Source organism: Phalacrocorax aristotelis, chromosome 16, assembly GCF_949628215.1.
Source record: "Phalacrocorax aristotelis chromosome 16, bGulAri2.1, whole genome shotgun sequence".
In the NCBI taxonomy this organism is placed as follows: domain Eukaryota; kingdom Metazoa; phylum Chordata; class Aves; order Suliformes; family Phalacrocoracidae; genus Phalacrocorax; species Phalacrocorax aristotelis.
In genome coordinates this window covers 5,528,744-5,544,956 of record NC_134291.1, presented here as the reverse complement: position 1 = coordinate 5,544,956, position 16,213 = coordinate 5,528,744, and the positions used below count along the sequence as shown (strand labels likewise).

The window sequence follows — 16,213 nt, the reverse complement described above, 5'->3', positions numbered from 1 at the left end:
CTGCCTGGCCCTGCGCCAGCCAGCACCGGGGCTGCTCCAGCCAGGCCGTGGTCCTGCTGGCTGCGCCAGCCCTGCGCTCGTGGCACCCATATACCTACGTCCCTTACGGCAGCTGAGCTGCGCTGTGGCTGCACCGGCAGGACAGCATGTGCCAGACACAGCCTGGAGCACGGAGTGTCCGGCAGCTGCATGGTGCGGGAGCGCTTCTTATCTCTGAGCATCGGAAAAATGAGAGGCCTCAGGACTGTCAACAGCCTGTTGCCAGCCCTGTTTGCATGCATGGTAGCTGACTGGCCCCTCCTGGTCTCATCCTGCCCTCTGCCCAGGCCTGCGCCTGCCCCCAGGAAGCAGGCCCAGCCCCAGGCCCTGCTGCCTGGAGGGGGTCCTGCAGGGCCCCCCTCTGCCTGCACCGGGCTGGGGGCTGCCCGTCCTCCCCCTCCACAGGCACCTCCTGACCCAGAGGGGTGTGAGGGCCGTCTCCAGGGGGGCAGCTGTGAATCTGAACCCCCTGGCGCTGGTGAGGCACCTGTAAGCCCCAGTGTGTGCCCAGGTGGCCAGGCCACTCTGTCTGCACCCACAAGGGGCTCTGAGCAGGCAGCTGAGCAGAGCGGGACCCTGCCTGGGGGGCTCCGGGGAGCCCTGCGCTGCAGCCGGCCCCAGGGGCTGAGCTGGCCAGGCTCCAGGTGGGAGGACGCTTGGTGTCCCCAAGCTGCCACTGCCTGCATGGCCGCCACGGCTGTTGGCCCAAGGTAAATATGTTTGAGCCTCACAGCCGGGGCAGGGCGGCAGGTGGGCTGCTGGCATCCCCAGGGCCAGGGCACTCGCTCCAGCCCCGGCGTGCGGGAGGTGCCCAGGGCGTTTGCTGCTGCTGCGCTGGGATGTGTTTACCTGGTTGTGCTGCAGCAGGACAGTGTGCGGCACACACAGACCCGTCACCGCCAGCGGCGGCTGGAACCGAGGTGATCGAGGCAGCTGCCGGCTGCACGGCGGAGGTTTGTCCGGGTCCTCGGGAGGGGCCAGCCCAGCTCCGGGCACAGGAAGGACCGCGCGCGGGGCTGGGGACCGTGCCCGGGGACCGCAGGAGACCCCCGAGGCCCTGCCGCCTCGCTGGGGCAGGAGGAGTCTCCCCGGGGGACCCCGCGGCACCCACCGGGTCTGCAATCGCCGTCCCGCCCTCCGAAGCACCGGGCACCCCCGTCCCGCTCCCTCGGGGTACGGTGCGGTCCAGCTACCCCCGTCGCTCCGTCCGCCCCGTCCTCACCGGCGAGCCGAGCCGGTGCCCGGGAGGAGCCGGCGGCGGGGACCGGTGCCCCGCAGCTCCCGGGCGCGGTGCGCAGCGCCGAGCACCCGGGGCCGAGCGGGGCGCAGGGTACCGGGCTGCGCCCCCCGCCCCGTGTCGGCGGGAGGAGTGGGGCGGCGGGACACGGCTCCTCGTCCGCAGTCCCTCCCCCCGCAACGGTCCCTCCCCCCGAGCCGCCACAGCCGCCGCCGCCGCGGCTACGGCAAAAGTTTTCGCCGGAGCGGCCGAGCGCGGCGGTGCCGGTCCCGGTCCCCGCCAGCACCGAGATGCGTCCGGGAGCCGCCGCCAGCCCAGCCCCAACAGGTACGGGGAAGAAGGAGGAAGGAGGGAGGAAGGAGGGGAGCGCCCATCCCCGCGGTCTCGGAGCTCCCCGTCCGACGGGATGCCACACGCCCCGTCGATGTGGACGTGGGTCGTTGCTGCGCATCCCGGGGCCGCGGTTTGAGCCCCGGGAGTCCGGAGCAGCAGCCCCCAGAGCCGTCCCAGTACTGGGCGCTGGCCCCAGTGGGGTTGAGCCCCTTGGCAAGGGGTGTCCTGGGCTGGGGGTGTCCCAGCTGGGCTGTGCCCAGTCCCCACCTGAGCCGCTGCCGCCGGCATCTCTGGAAAGGGGTGCTGCCATTTGGCATCTCAGCACCCCAGGTACTGCCGCGGCTGTTGTGAGCCCCGAGCGCGTGGTCTCAGCTGGGCTCTGACGTGACAGGAGCATCTCCCTGAGAAGCCCCTTGCCGAGGTGGTGCCCGCTGGGTCTCCCTGCCGCAGACACAGCAGTGCCTGCGGTTTTCTTGCTGAGGGGCAGAAGCAGGGGACAGTTTTCCACCCTTCACAGTGGTCCCCAAGCTCTCCAGGCATTGCAGGGGCCCATTGCAAGTGCCCTTTGTGACTCTGTCCCGAGCTCTGCTGTGTCAACATGGTGTTGGTAAATGGCTTTGTTTAACCAGGACATGTTGGGTATGTGACCTTGCCGCCCTCGCGGTTGCAAGCGCATCTCCAAAACAGCTGCCAAGATCACCTCTGCCTGCTGCTGCGCTTCCCAGCCTGGCAGCTCCCTTGGGACGGTGAGGGAGAGCAGGGCACGCTGGTGTCAGTCTGGCTCCCCTCGAGCTGTGGCAGCTGGATGGGCAGAGGACAGGGCATCTGCTGCTGCCAAGCCAGTGGCTGTGGAGCATACATCTGCCCAGCGCCTCGGCATGCACCCTGTAATGCAGCTGCCTTGCCCCACGCAGCACTCGGCAGCACATACTGTGGCTGTCCTGACCCATGCCAAATTCAGTGGTTGCCCCTGTGATTTCGTCAGCTTTATATGTGCATCAGCAGGGAAATTTAGGGCCTGCAGGACCCCTCCTTGGCATGTTAGTGCTGCCCCAGCTGCCAGCTCCAGTCCTTCCCACCAATCCCTGCTCCTTTCCACACACTGCGGTGTGGATTTTTTTATGTTCTGTTGCCTGGAGAGAGGAAAAGCTGAATGGAGAAGAGGCAAAATGTGGATTAAAAATAGTTAATGAAAAAATGTGACCGCAAGCCCTGATCGGCAGTGCAGGGCTGAACCAGCTGCCAAGCGCAGTGCTGCTCCATGCACCTCACTGTGCCAGGCAGAGACAATGGCAGGGTCAGGGCAAGCAGGGGAGATGGGATGGCTGCACCACTCTATCCCCCTGTGCTCCTCCATTGCATCCCACACTGTCCTGCATCCCCCACAGCCAGAACCCCTGTCCCTGTCTGTCTACCCCAGTCCAGGGGGTCTGGGGAACCTGGCTGCAAGCAGCAGGTGCCAGTGGCTGGTTGGGTATGTGTGCCACCCTGCAGCACTGCCTGCCTCTGGCACGGCTGGTGGCTCGCCGTGCCCAGGTGCTGCGGGTGCCTCAGGACAGGGAGGGACCCTGCCAGGACCCCTTCCAGGACAGGCTGCTGTGTGCAATGTCACTTGAACATCCACACCTTGGCGGGGCAGGGGTTGAGCTCACTCCTCAGTGAGGTGCCAGGAGGTTGTCCCAAGCTCCGTGATAACCACAGCGTTCATTTGTGACACGAGCTGCTCTGGAGAGGCGGGTGCTGAGCTCCCAGTGCAGGCACGCGTTCACACACGCCTGCCTGCACTGACCTTTTCCTGGGTTTTTCCCAGTCCTGTGCTTCCCCTGTGACACGCTAAGCACACGTGTTACACTGTGCCTTTTGTGCCATCCTCCTGTATTTCGTGGGTTTTCATGCAGTGTGATAAACAAGAAAAATGCATTTCCCCGAGCCAGAACTGAGGTGCTGTGCAGCTCAGCATCCCTTCACCAGAGCCTGCTGGGCAGCAAGGTTATTTGACCGCTGCCCAGCCACGCTTGCAGACCACGGTCCCCCTCTGGTACTGGGCAGCTGTGGAAGATGCCCTTGACCGTCCCTTTCAGTAGCAGTGCAGTTGTGGAGGTGATGCAAAAAGCGTTCATCCTGATGGCACAAGGGTGAGTGGCGGTTGTTTGTGTTGCTGTTGACGAAAATGCTGTCAGGGTTGGTTTAGGTTTTCTTGGACCAAAGTGACACAGAATCTGACATCGTTGGTGCCTGCTGACGTCGGCTTAGAGTTTCCACAATCATGTAGCTCTGTGCAAACGAGCTGCAGCCTTGCAGCGTGAGGGCTGCTCCAGGCAGTTCAGCTGTTCCTCCGCTGCCCACGTTCCTTGTACTCATTTCACAGGGGATGACTGGAGCAGTTGTGGGTCACAGGTGGGGAGCAGGAGGCACCCCCAAGCTCGGGGCAGGGACACAGTCAGGGACAGCTCAGGGTGTGGGCCAGACCTCTTGGGCTTCCCTGCCACGGCCGTCTCCCTCCACACCACTTGTCCTGCTTGCTGTGGTGCTGGGTGAAAAGTGGAGCAGCATCTGCAGGGCCAGGCTCGCCTTGGCATTACATCAGCTCTGGCCCTGCACCATCCCCTCCCCTGCCAAGTGCCGAAGCCCCTGCCGCGCTGGCTTGTAGCTCTGAGCTCAAAGCCAAGCCAGCCGTGGAAAGCACTGCATTAGCGCACTGGGGGCTAATCCCTGTGTCTGGAGGGTGCGCAGCCCCCACTGCTGCCTCCTGAGCAAGTGGTGCTGTGCCGGGTGCAGGGCTGCGCTCGCGGGGCTGGCCTGCAGTGGGCTGTGCCAGCCTACAGCGCTTGTACGGGGCTGTGGCTGTGCCAGGGTGCTCCCGGGTCACATTGCAGATGCCCATGAGTGTCCCGTGGAGGATTCACCGAGCCACTGATCCATGTAGCAACCAGTCGCAGCACTCCCAGATGTGGAGCTCGTTCCCTCGCACGTGTGGCAGCAGCCAGTGCCGGGTGCTGGCTGAGGCAGCAAAATCCCCACGGGAATCCAGCTTGGGTGGGAGGAGGAGGGTGTCTCTCCCCTGGGCAGGGCCAGGACCCCAGCAGCCATGGGGGTCTGCGCAGACAAAGAGCTGCTGAAGGGCAGCTTGGGGGCTGCCCACCCGTGGGTGGGGGGCAAAATCCTGACAGAAGCTTTTCCCCATCTATTCCCTAGGGCTTGGTGCAATGCCACAGCAGTGGCAGCGGCACAGCGTGCCCTGGTACTCAGCTCACCCCGTCCCTTCCTCAGGCTGCGTACCCTGGCCCCCACCTGCCAGCAAACCCAGGGCTGGCAGCTGCTGGGCCATGAGCCACTGAGAGGGGTAGGTCTGGAGGCCACAGAGAAGCTGGTCTGGGCGGGGGAGGGGGTCCTTGTTGTGCCCCTGCCACTGCAGGGGTTGGCACTGCTGGCTCGGGAAGGGCTCAGCACACCAACACAAGTGCCAGTGACTGCCCTGCTCCCCTCACCCCAAGGGTAAATGATGGTCCCTGGGTCTGACACCTCTGGCCCCCCAGCACTGGGGCTGCCCACATTGACCCCTTCCCTACGTGGGTGCATCCTTCCTAGGGCTGGTTTCTCTTTCCTCCTCTCCCATCGTGGGCGTGAGGTCTCCCTTGCCAGTGGAGCAGCACTGGGTGTTTGTAGCCTGGCCTCCACAAGGGTCAGCAGCCGCAGAGCCATGACACAGGAACACACTGCGTTGCCCAACGCCAGCGTGGGGCAAAAGTCCCCCGTGTGTCCACTGTGGCATGCCGCAGCCCCAGCAGATGCACCCGCTCACGTGCTGGGCACTCTCCACCCAGTGCCCATGGCTTGGCACAGCAGAAGGTCCCCCAAAGCCTGGCCCTGGCTAGGAGAGAGGTGCTGGGGCAGGGGAATATGACAGTGAGATCCAGCTGGGCACAGCAGGATGAGGGGAGGTGGTGATGTGGAGCTGGGTCCCTCCTGCAGTGCTGCCTCTGGCGGAAGTGGACATGGCAGAGAGGGGCTCTCGGCACTGACGCCTGTGGCACGTCCAGCCAGCAGCGACCACTGCTCTGAGCACTGCAGGCACTGATGCTGGGCAGTGCCAGCTCCCAGGGAGGTGCTCAGTGCCGCCAGTGGTCTGAGCTGCCCCAGACCCCACCGTCCTGGCCACACAGGACCACTATTCCTTCCCTGTCACTGCCTGTCTGCACTGAACCACAGACAACTGGTCCACAGCTACTCCTGCACACCTACGTGTCTGCTAGAAATAGACTGCGTCTCTGAGAGCACACCATGGGATGGCCGAGCTGCCGGCGGTCCCTTGCACCGCAGGGAGCAGGGGGCCAGCACAGCACTGTGGCTGCACAGCACCATGGGCAGCTGGGGCAAAGGGCCTGGGCAGGGCTCTGCTGCAAAGCGGGGAGCCCCGTGCCAGAGGCGAGGAGCGTGACCGGCCCCGTGCGCCAGGACCCCTCACCCAGTGCAGTCTGCCCAGCTTGGCCATAGCAGGGCCCCGGGGCCGGGGGAGCAGCTGCCAGCTCAGGGGGGGAGTCTAGGGCAGAGGCCTCCCTGCTGCTAAATCCCATTGCAGACAGCTAAAAATAGAGACACCTCTGCCCCAAAGCTGCCTCCCCGGGCCGTGGAGAGGGGCTGGCAGCAAGTTCGCTGCTGACCTGCAGTGCCTGGGAGGAGCGTTTCCTCCTGGGGCAGGGATGCTCAGGCAGGAGCCGGGCACCGGGAGGTTCCCACGGGGCCGGGCCACGGGTGGTGGGATGGGTGGGTGGGGTTGCTGGCGGGGGGCTGAGGGGGGGACAGGGACAGGGATGCTGGCATGGAGCTGGAGGGAGGATGAGGACAGGGATGCAGGTGTGGGCAGGTGGCCAGCAGGTGCTCACCAAAGGTCCCTGTTCCCAGAGCCCACCCAGTGCAGTCTGTCCCAGGAGACAGTTCCTTCTGTCCTGGGACTGTCTAAATAAGGCACGCGCCAGCAGGTCCAGCTCCCAGAGCCACATCTGGAGCCCCACACACTGATTAATGAGCTTCTTAGACAGCTGCTTGCGACACGGCGAGTGGGTCTGCATGGAGGAAACATGACTTTCCCAGGGATAAAAATAGGCATGGGCAGAGTGGCGAGCCCTGGGAGCGGTGGCTGGTTGGGAAGCGCGGTGCTCCAGCTAGTGCCCGGGGGGAGGCTGGGAGGGAGGGGATGCCGCAGTGTCTTTGGTGGCATAGGCACTGCTGTCTGTTCTGTCCCCATTTCCCACCCCGGCTCAGCTGCCCTCAACCCACACAGCCACACCATGCCGTGGGGCTGCCATCAGAATAAGCCCTTGTCAGAAGAGCTAAAATCCCACTCAGGAGCCCCGTAACCGGCTTATGGGGATGGAGGGAATTACAGCGCCTCGTGAGCTGGGCTTTGCACAGGAGCTCCTGGGCGCCAAGTCAGACGAGGCACTGTGTTGCTTGCCTGGGCCAGGGGCGACAGAGCCATGGCGGCATGGCCCTGCTGAGCCGGTCCTGGGGCCATGGCAGCCCCGCGAGGCGAGGATCCCTGCGGGTTAGTGCTTAACTGCCCTGGGGCTGGCAGCCATCCCTGCTGGATCCCTGCCCACCTCCATCCCCAGGTGGGTGTTGCAGCTGGGCAGACCTGCAGGGCCAGGGCCGGGGATGGGGCACCCTGAGGGCCACCCTGCAGGGCTGTCCTGGGGTCCTAGCCACCTCCACAGATGTGGATCCACTGTGAGTGGTGGTGTGGAGAAAGTGGGGAAGGAAGGCATGCCAGGAGCCAGCCCCTGCCCTGAGAAGATGCTCAGGCATGAGGAGGGGTCCTGGCTGCTGCTGGGGCCCTGGGCTTTTGGGGCTCAGCACCAACACACCACTGGGCACCAGCACTGGTGTGGGGTGGCCCCAGCCCGGGTCTTTGCACAGGGGGGTCCAGAGGCAGTATTGCCCTTGGGAGGTACAAGGGTCCATCCTGCACAGGGGTGCAGCCCTGTGTGTGACTGTGCTCTGGCCATGCAGGGGCTGGGGATTTTGGCTTGGCAGGCAGAGGGGTGGTGTGGCCACAGTTCTGATGCTCTCTGAGGGAGGAAACAGCAGGTATGCAGAATGATACACACACGAAACCACAGGGAAAACGCACAAACCACCAGCTGAACGTTAAAGCCAGGCAGGGTCAGGCAAGGATGGGGACAGGAGCATTGCACCGTAAGCAGGGCCACCTCTGTGCCAGGGTGGCCTCCCCTCCTGCACTTGCCTGCCCTCGGCCGCGCATTCCCCTGGCTGTGTGCTGGGATGGGCCCTGCCATTTATGTCCCCATGACCCAGCATCTCGTGCAGGGTCACCCATGCCCCAGGGCCCTCACTGCCAGGGCAGAGGAGCTGCCGAGGGCCAGTAGGAAGCCAGGCATCCCACGCTGCTCCCCATGCGGCTCACGGCCCGGCGGAGGGATGTCCCAGACGTATCTCCTCAGCCTCCTGCTGCTGCTGCTCTGCTGCCAGGTAAGGACAGGCCATCCGGCAAAATGATGCTCTGCCCCACAACCAGCCCGCTGCCTGCCCCCAAGCCACGGCTGATCCACCCCTGCCTGCAGCAGCCTTGAGTCACGGGCATGCTGTGCAGCAGCCTCTGCCCTCTCCTGCATGCCCTGCCATCCACATGGCACAGCATGGCATGGCATCGCATGGTGCTGCACTGTGTGTTAGCCCATACTCACCCACGGCCATCCCTGAACCAGGGTCACTGCTGTGCCCGGCACAGTGGCCCCCACTGGCAGGGCATGGATGACACTCCACCGTGCCCCCAGGGCCCCTCAGCCCAGATCACAGATTTCCTCTTCGAGAGCTGGAAGGCGTACAGCGAGGAGTGCCACCGCAACATGAGCCGCCTGCCTGCGCCCACAGGTGAGAGCTGGTGGGGGTCCCAGCGGGACGGGGACCAGGGGGAGTGGGGCCAGCTGAGGCTGAGGGTGCTGCCACATCCTGTCCCTCCACAGAGCTGGTCTGTAACCGCACCTTCGACAAGTTCTCCTGCTGGCCTGACACGCTGCCCAACAGCACCGCCAGCGTCCCCTGCCCCTGGTTCCTGCCCTGGTACCAGAAAGGTAACAGCTGGGCAGGGGTGTGTGTGTGTGTGTGCAAGCGCTGCTCCAGGTAGTCGTGCCTGGGCCGATGCACAGCACCCGCGGTGGCTCTGGGGCCTGGCACACCCCATTGCCTTCCTCCCCTTGCAGTGAAGCACAGACACGTCTTCAAGACCTGCGGGCCGGATGGGCAGTGGCTGATGGGCCCTCGGGGACAGTCTCTGCGCGATGCCACGCAGTGTGAGCTTGATGCTGAGGACCTGGAGGCGCAGGTGGGCAGAGCTGTGGGGTGGCCAGTGTGGGTCTCCCTGCCCTTCCCTGCCTGCCCCTGCCATGCCCTGTCCTGCTCTGCTCCTGCCTGCCCCTGCCCTCACTTGCTCCCTCCCTTTCCAGGAAAAATTTGCCAAGACCTATGGCAGCTTCAAGGTGATGTACACCGTGGGCTACTCAGTGTCACTGTGTGCGCTGCTCCTTGCCCTGGCCCTGCTGCTGGGCTTCAGGTAGGGTTGTGGGCACGGCTGCCTGGCTGGGGGGCAGGTAGGGGCCAGGACAGGAGATGAGGGGCAGGCAGGGGCTGTGCTGGGGGTCCAGGCACAGGCACTGACAGCAGCTCCCCACTTCCACAGCAAACTGCACTGCATGAGGAACTACATCCACATGAACCTCTTCGCCTCCTTCATCCTGAAGGGCATCTCCGTGCTGGTCATCGATGCCCTGCTCAAGACCCACTACAGTGACAAGATCGACGGCTACAACGTGCACATCTGGCTGAGTGATGAGGTGAGCTGCGGGGCTGGCAGGGCTGTTGGCATGGGCGGTGCAGCAGCCCTGACCCCTTCCCGCAGGCGGCCGCGGGCTGCCGGACGGCTACAGTCTTCATGCAGTACGGCATCGTGGCCAACTACTGCTGGCTGCTGGTAGAGGGCATCTACCTGCACAACCTCCTGGTCGTGGCCGTCTTCTCTGAGAGGAGCTACTTCACCCTCTATCTGTGCATTGGCTGGGGTGAGTGCGGGCGGGCTGGCTCCCCATCCTCTGACCCCAACCTTGATCCTGCTGTGCCTCACCTGCCCCCTGCCCACCTCCCCTCCAGGGGCGCCTGTGCTGTTCCTCATCCCCTGGGTCGTTGTGAAGTTTCTCTATGAAAACATCCAGTGAGTACCAGACCCTGCAGCAGGTCAGCGCCTGCAGGTGTGCGGCGCATGGGTGGGTGCACGTAGGACACATTGAGGGGTGGTGGGTACGGTGTGATGGCCCCAGAGAGACTCCACACCATTGCCCTGTGCAAGGAGCAGGGTGCTGGGCTCTGGCACTCACCCAGCTGGGGCTGCTGACACTACACCAGGCTCTAGCAGCCGCCCAGTTGAGGGGCTGCCCAGCAGTCCCCACTGTCCCCCTCTGCAGGTGCTGGACCACCAATAACAACATGGGCTTCTGGTGGATCCTTCGCTTTCCCGTGTTCTTGGCCATCCTGGTAAGTCTGGGGCTGCAGCTCTGCCCACTGCAGCCCTTCGCTCAGCACCTGCAAGTGCCCCAAGCCTGCTGCAAACAGGGCTGCCCTGGACAGGGGCCGGAGCTGCCCTGCCTGACCCTGCCCTGCCCTGCTCCTCATGGCTCACTCTGCACTGCAGATCAACTTCTTCATCTTCATCCGCATCATCCAGATCCTTGTCTCCAAGCTCCGTGCGCACCAGATGCGCTACACCGACTACAAGTTCAGGTGGGTGGTGGGCACAGCCCTGGCCCTGCACACCCATGGTGCACATGCTGGGGGTGTGCGTGTGTGTGTCCACCCACCCTGCAACTCTGGTGCTGATGGGCCCCTCTCCACGCAGGCTGGCCAAGTCCACGCTGACGCTGATCCCACTGCTGGGCATCCATGAAGTGGTCTTTGCATTTGTCACAGACGAGCATGCCCAGGGCACCCTGCGCTATGTCAAGCTCTTCTTTGACCTCTTCCTGAGCTCCTTCCATGTGAGCCCAGCCCCACAGAGGATGGCCCCTCCACAGGGACCTCCGTCTTGGGAGGGGCCAGACCAGGGTTGGGGTTGGGGTTTGGTGGTGCACCTCTCACACTTCTCATCCCTCTGACTAGGGGATGCTGGTGGCCATTCTCTACTGCTTCGTCAACAAGGAGGTGAGCGGGACAGCGTGGGAGCAGGCAGCCGGGGGGGCTCGGGCAACCAGCGGGCACGGGGCCATGCTGACAGCAGCTGCTCACAGGTGCAGGCAGAGCTGCTGAAGAGGTGGCAGCGCTGGAAGCTGGGGAAGGACCTGGCAGAGGAGTACAAGAACACTTACAGCCATGCACCCAGCGCCCGCAATGGTGCCGGCAGCACCTGTGAGAAGCATCAGCTGGTAAGCGGCTGTGCCAACGGGCTGGGGCGCAGCCCAGCCGCCATGCGTCCCAGCACCCACTACCTCGAGAGGACCGGCCGCAGCACTGCTGAGCACCTTGCCCTGGAGGACCGACACCACTGCTACGAGTTCCCCGAGACCACGGCTGAGAGCCACTTCTGAGCCTGTAGCTGGAGTGGGACGGCTGTGCTGGCCCCGCTGCCGCAGGCTGAGCCAGCTGGGGGCAGCTGCCGCCTCCCACCCCAGCTCCGTTCTCCTCCGGGTGGTGTGCAGGCTGTGCGGGACCCTGCCCACCCCGGTGGGGACGCCGTGCTGTGCCAGATGTGCATGGGGCAATGGATGCGGCTAGGCCAGCTGCAGGTGAGGCACGGTGAATGGGACCCGGACCTCTGCGGGGAGGGGATCTGTGGGGTGGGGGATCTCTGTGTGGGGTGGGGGTGTGGGGTTCATCCTGTGGTGCTGCCCTCGTGCGCCTTCGAGACCCTTTGCGCAGTGCTGTAATTTATCTGTCGTAACTGTAAATAGGTGTGGGCCCATGCCGGGCTGCAGGGCCAGTTCTGCGTGCGCCTCTCTGTCCAGAATGGGTGTCCGGGGTATGGGGACTGGGGGTGCCTGCAAGCACCCATGGGTGATGGCCACAGCCATGGAGGGGTGGGGCTGGGCCACCTGGCATGGTTGGGCTGCACCAGAAGACAGCCCCACTGCCTCCTCCATAGCCTCGCTGCCTGCTCACAGGTGAGCGAGGAAGGCGTGAGGCAGCGGCCACTGCAGCGCTGCTGGATGGGGCTCCAGCTCCCCGCCAGCACACACTTTCCTCTGGCCACTAATCGGCTCTGTCCTCTCACTGCCAGGAGCCCTTAATTAAATCATTTGGCTCTGCCCACCAGCACCCCAGCTGTCCTGGGCCACCGGGCGGGCAGCAGCCACCAGCAGCACTGAGCGTGGTGAGCAGCACCACAGGATGCGGGGCTGTGGGTCCCCCATGCCAGCAGGCCAGGCTGACTGTCCGTGGCAGGGATGGAGCGTGGCAGGCTGGCACCCTAAGAGGCTTGTGCTGCACACATGAGCGCTAAGCCCGGATGCCACAGCTTTGGGCACCACAATCGCCTGGTGTGCGGGGATTAGCCAGGCACACCTCCGCAGCTGGGGGCACACTGCCCGATGGGTAGCAGCAGGACAGCCAGCCAGCCCCACCACGACCACCCGCCACCCCGTGGGCCCTGGACACAGGGCCCTGCCTGTCACCCTCTATGGCCGGCCCTGCACAGATGATGGTCCCCAGCTGTCTGGACCCATGGTCAGCCCAGCGCATGGGATGTGACGAGCAGGGCGAGCACTTGGAGCTGTGCCCTGGTAGTCCCCCACACTAAACAGCAGCACTGGACAGGCAGTTGCCCCCCCCCCCGCACCAAATCCCACCCTGTCCCAGCATTGCTCACACTGCCACAGCCGCGGCTCTGCCAGTTGGCACCAGGGATGGTGGGAGCCATGCCAGCTGCCCGGGGGGTGGCAGGGTCCCAGACTGCTGTGAGGGTGTCAGCGGGGCCAGCTGTAGGGTGGGGAGCACACATCCACAGCCCCAGCCCCAGCTGTGGGTGCTTGGCTCCCAGCAGCAGCACCAGCCCGTGGACGCAGTAATTTTCCTCTGTTTACTTGACAACTTGCTGTCTGCCCTGGCCGAGCGGGGACCTGGCATCTACAGGCCGGTGCAGTGCAGGGAGCAGGGATGCACAGCAGAGGGGTCTGGGCTGCAGTGCCAGGGGCTGCAAGCCTATGGCAGCAATGCTGTGGGGCAGCATGGCAGTGCTGTGGGGACACATTGCCCATGGGGGAGTGGTGCTGTGGGGCTGAGCGGGCAGGGGTTCAGGTCTGCCTGAGCCCCCGGGTGCAGGGCTGGGGATGGGGAGGGGGACAGGGATGGATCCTGCCCAGAGCCGCAGTACCTGAGCCGGCCAGGGCAGCCCCTGCAGAGCTGCTGGCCCCCATGGCCGCTGCCGTCACTGTGGCCTCCTGACGCGGTAACAAGCCTAATTGAGGCAAATTGCTAGAGCACGAAGCAGTTTCTGGGAAGGTAAATATGGTCATCGAGCAGCGCCGGGTCCTGTGCCTGTTGCTCTCATGTTGCCATGGCAACACCCCACTGTTGTCCCCTGTGGCACCATGACGCCCCACCAGGGCCAGGCTGGCCCCACAGCACCGAGGGAACTGGGACCCCCAGACGCTGCCCAGGCAGGGTGACATGCAGCACTAGGGCCCTGCATCTGCCACACCATGACGGGGACCCTTCAGGGGACACCCCCCCAAGCCAACCCCAGCCACAGGATGTCCCTGCGGTAATGTCCTGTGTCCCCCAGGGCCATGGGGCAGACCCCGGCACTGTCCCACGTCCCCACAACCCCCTGTTCCCTGCACAGCCCCTTCCTGTGTCCTGCCATCCTGCCAGTAGGCACAGATCAGAGCGGGGATGGCGGCTGCTGATGGCTAGGAGCCTCGTGCAAGCGCCTGATGTCTGCCCACGCCAGGGCCCGCCGGAGCATGTCCCCTCCCTTGGAGCTGCTCACCACAGCCCCGTAGTACCTGCCACCAGCCTGGCTGCCACCCCAAAGCTGGGGCACTGCCTGTGTTGCAGGGCTGAGCCTGCAACCCCTGTGCCCTGGTCATCCCCCGTGCTCCCACAGAGCCACGTGCCCTGGCCAACAGCTCCCCAGCACACACAGACCCCTCAGGACTGCTGGGCGCAGCCCCTCCTTGCGCAGCAGCACAGCTCCTGGGACCCCAGAGAGAGTGAGCAGGGCTCCCACAGCCCCTGGGAGCAGGGCCAGCGCTGCTGACTCCCACAGGGCTGCCATCAGCATCAGCATCCTTTCCCATCACCACGGAGAGTCTCTGGCAGGGGACAACCTGCTGCCAGTGTGCTGCCATGCCCACCGGCTGCCAGGGCTCAGGCTGCACCCAGGGCTGAGGGCAGAGCCACCCACCCTACACCGGACTGTGGGGCAGGGCAGGTGAGATGTGAGTGGCTTGGAGGAAGCTAGCCCTGCCCCTTGCCCCAGAGACCCTGCTGGGACCACAGCAAAGGCTGCAGCTGGGGGACCCTTCCCTGCCGTGGCACTGCCTGCAGCGAGTGTAATCCATGTGCACCCTGACAGCTCCATGCAGAGCACCAGCACCAGGCTGCGGGTAGCACAGCCTGCACCCCCACACCCCCTGGGGTACATGTCAGGCAGCATGACCTGCACAACACACGTGTGTGTCCATGCACAACAGACGCACTCACATACATGCGTGCAGAGGTGCACACCTCAGCTGCCTGGCAGGAGCTGGCTGCTCCCAATGACGGGCAGAACGAAGATGCTGCCACCAGCCCACATGACCCGGGGCCTGGTGGGTCAGAGGCTGGACCCAGCTGCAGCACAAGTCTCTGGCTGTGGGGCTAAACCCAAGGCATGGACTGGGGCCAGAGCGTTAAATCGCCACTTACTGCCCAACCCAGTCTGCCCGGGCAGCTGCATCCCTGCGGCTGCAGTCAGGGACCCCGGGGCCACAGCGCCTCGCAGGAATACTCCCACTTTATCAAGGGAATTGAGCACCACAAATTAGTCTTCTAAGTAGATTTTGCCTGCTGCCGTTCCCTCTTCCCACCACTTAATTCAATGATACAACACATACCTCTCTTCCTCCCACTGTTTAATCTAATGATAAGCACCATATCCGAGTCACAGGGAAAATAAACCCTTGCTGAGTTTTATTTTTTATAGGTAAACAGCCTGATTTCTCTGGCCTGCGGCCTCACTCCCTCACAGGGGCACACCCCCGCCACCTGACTTCCACACTTCTCCTGCACTGCCTCACTGCCCTCAACCCCCGTGATTTGTTACTAGTCTTTATAAAAATCGCCTGTTTATACAATGATTTTTGTACAACATTTCATTAGAGTTCAAGCAACTGCTTTGCCTCTGGCTTTACAGCACCCAAGCAAAGAGGAAAAGCAAGGCAGAGGCTGGCAGGGTTGGGCTGCAGGACCCCTATATGTGCTCTCGGGCTCAGGGACACTTGCAGCCCCCACGTTTGCAGTGTGCACCCAGCTGTGGGGAGCAGTGCCAGGCTCCACAGTAGCTGGCCAGCATTCTGCCCGGGCTGGGGAGGAAGGGAGGTGGGCACTGCACAGAGCCCATCCCACATGGGCTGTGAGCCCCACGGGGCACAGGCAAGCCGGCCGTCAGAGCAGTGAGCTAGCCGGCTGCAGCTCTCCATGCGGGAGCATTGGGCACAACCTACGGATGAGCTGCTCGGAGGGTGCTGCAGTCTGCCTGTGCCAGCAGCATGCAGCCAGCACCCGGCATGCTGGGGTAGCTCTTGCCCACACACACCGTTCCATCCCACTCCCCTTGCACCAGGTTCAACTCCCTCCCTCCAGCAGCTCCGAAGGTGCAGGGGCTCCCCCGACCAGCAGGCTCTGGCCACTTAGCCGGGACGGGTTGTTTTCCTCCAGCATCACCAGCCCCAGCGGAATCTCTTCCCATCCCCTCGCGACACACAGACGAAGGACACATGGCTCCAGACACACTCAGGACTTCCAGCTAGGTCAGTCCTGCTCGGATCTGTGCTCCCCAGACATGGGGCACACCACGGGGTCCATCCTGCAGGAAAAGTCAAAGGAGAGGGGCTGTGACAGCAATAACTGTCACCTCTTGCCCCTGACCCCCTGAGGGTACTCACTCCTCACAGGCTGTGGCCTGCCAGCACCGGAGTGAGGGAGCAGGCACCAGGGTGGCTCCAGCCAAGTCGGCAGCAAGAGTGGCCAAGGCACCACCTCGCCGTGCCAGACCCAGGCAGTGTGCCCCAGCACATGAGCACCCTGGGAATATTTTGGTGAAGGGAGGTAACCAGGGTCATAGCTAAGTGTAAAGAGATGCACTTGAGGAGAAATTCTAGCAATGCTAAGTATAGTTTAAATGCCATTAAAGCAGGAGAGGGAAGAGGATACGAGTGTATTAATAGTCTCAACATTTAAAACTTTGGTCCAGCGACAGCTCCTAGGATGCTGGCTGGCAGGAGGGCTGCCAGAGCCCAAGGGCATTGTGCTACCAGCACACAGTGCCAGGCTGCACATGCTTGAGGTGAAATTAAGAGCCCTAAGCAAGTGCAAGGGCAAGATCCCTCCTGAAAAAAAAAA

The 16,213-nt window shown here is 63.8% G+C and overlaps 1 protein-coding gene across 3 annotated transcripts; it reads left to right on the top strand.

Annotated features, from left to right (window-relative positions):
* The first annotated feature begins 652 nt into the window (after nucleotides 1-652).
* Nucleotides 653-11,591, top strand: GCGR (glucagon receptor). Of its 3 annotated transcripts, none has more exons than XM_075111610.1 (14): nucleotides 653-749; nucleotides 7,937-8,098; nucleotides 8,358-8,500; nucleotides 8,593-8,700; nucleotides 8,830-8,951; nucleotides 9,073-9,179; nucleotides 9,306-9,459; nucleotides 9,525-9,684; nucleotides 9,773-9,833; nucleotides 10,084-10,153; nucleotides 10,311-10,399; nucleotides 10,515-10,653; nucleotides 10,775-10,816; nucleotides 10,903-11,591. In XM_075111610.1, exons 1-14 carry the CDS (start codon nucleotides 724-726, stop codon nucleotides 11,197-11,199), a joined length of 1,680 nt encoding a protein of 559 aa, XP_074967711.1. In that variant the 5' UTR covers nucleotides 653-723; the 3' UTR covers nucleotides 11,200-11,591. The 3 variants fall into 3 exon arrangements, with proteins under 3 accessions (XP_074967711.1, XP_074967709.1, XP_074967710.1); XM_075111608.1 differs by lacking the exon at nucleotides 653-749 and adding an exon at nucleotides 889-992 and having other exon boundaries at nucleotides 8,335-8,500; XM_075111609.1 differs by lacking the exon at nucleotides 653-749 and adding an exon at nucleotides 891-992 and having other exon boundaries at nucleotides 8,404-8,500.
* Nucleotides 11,592-16,213: the final 4,622 nt, after the last annotated feature.

Coding starts and splice junctions, on each gene's coding strand:
- GCGR (XM_075111610.1), top strand. CDS start 724: ATGGCCGCCACGGCTGTTGGCCCAAG. Junction 8,099..8,357: donor TGCTGCTGCTCTGCTGCCAG/GTAAGGACAGGC, acceptor TGCCCGGCACAG/TGGCCCCCACTGGCAGGGCA. Junction 10,654..10,774: donor TCTTCCTGAGCTCCTTCCAT/GTGAGCCCAGCC, acceptor CCCTCTGACTAG/GGGATGCTGGTGGCCATTCT.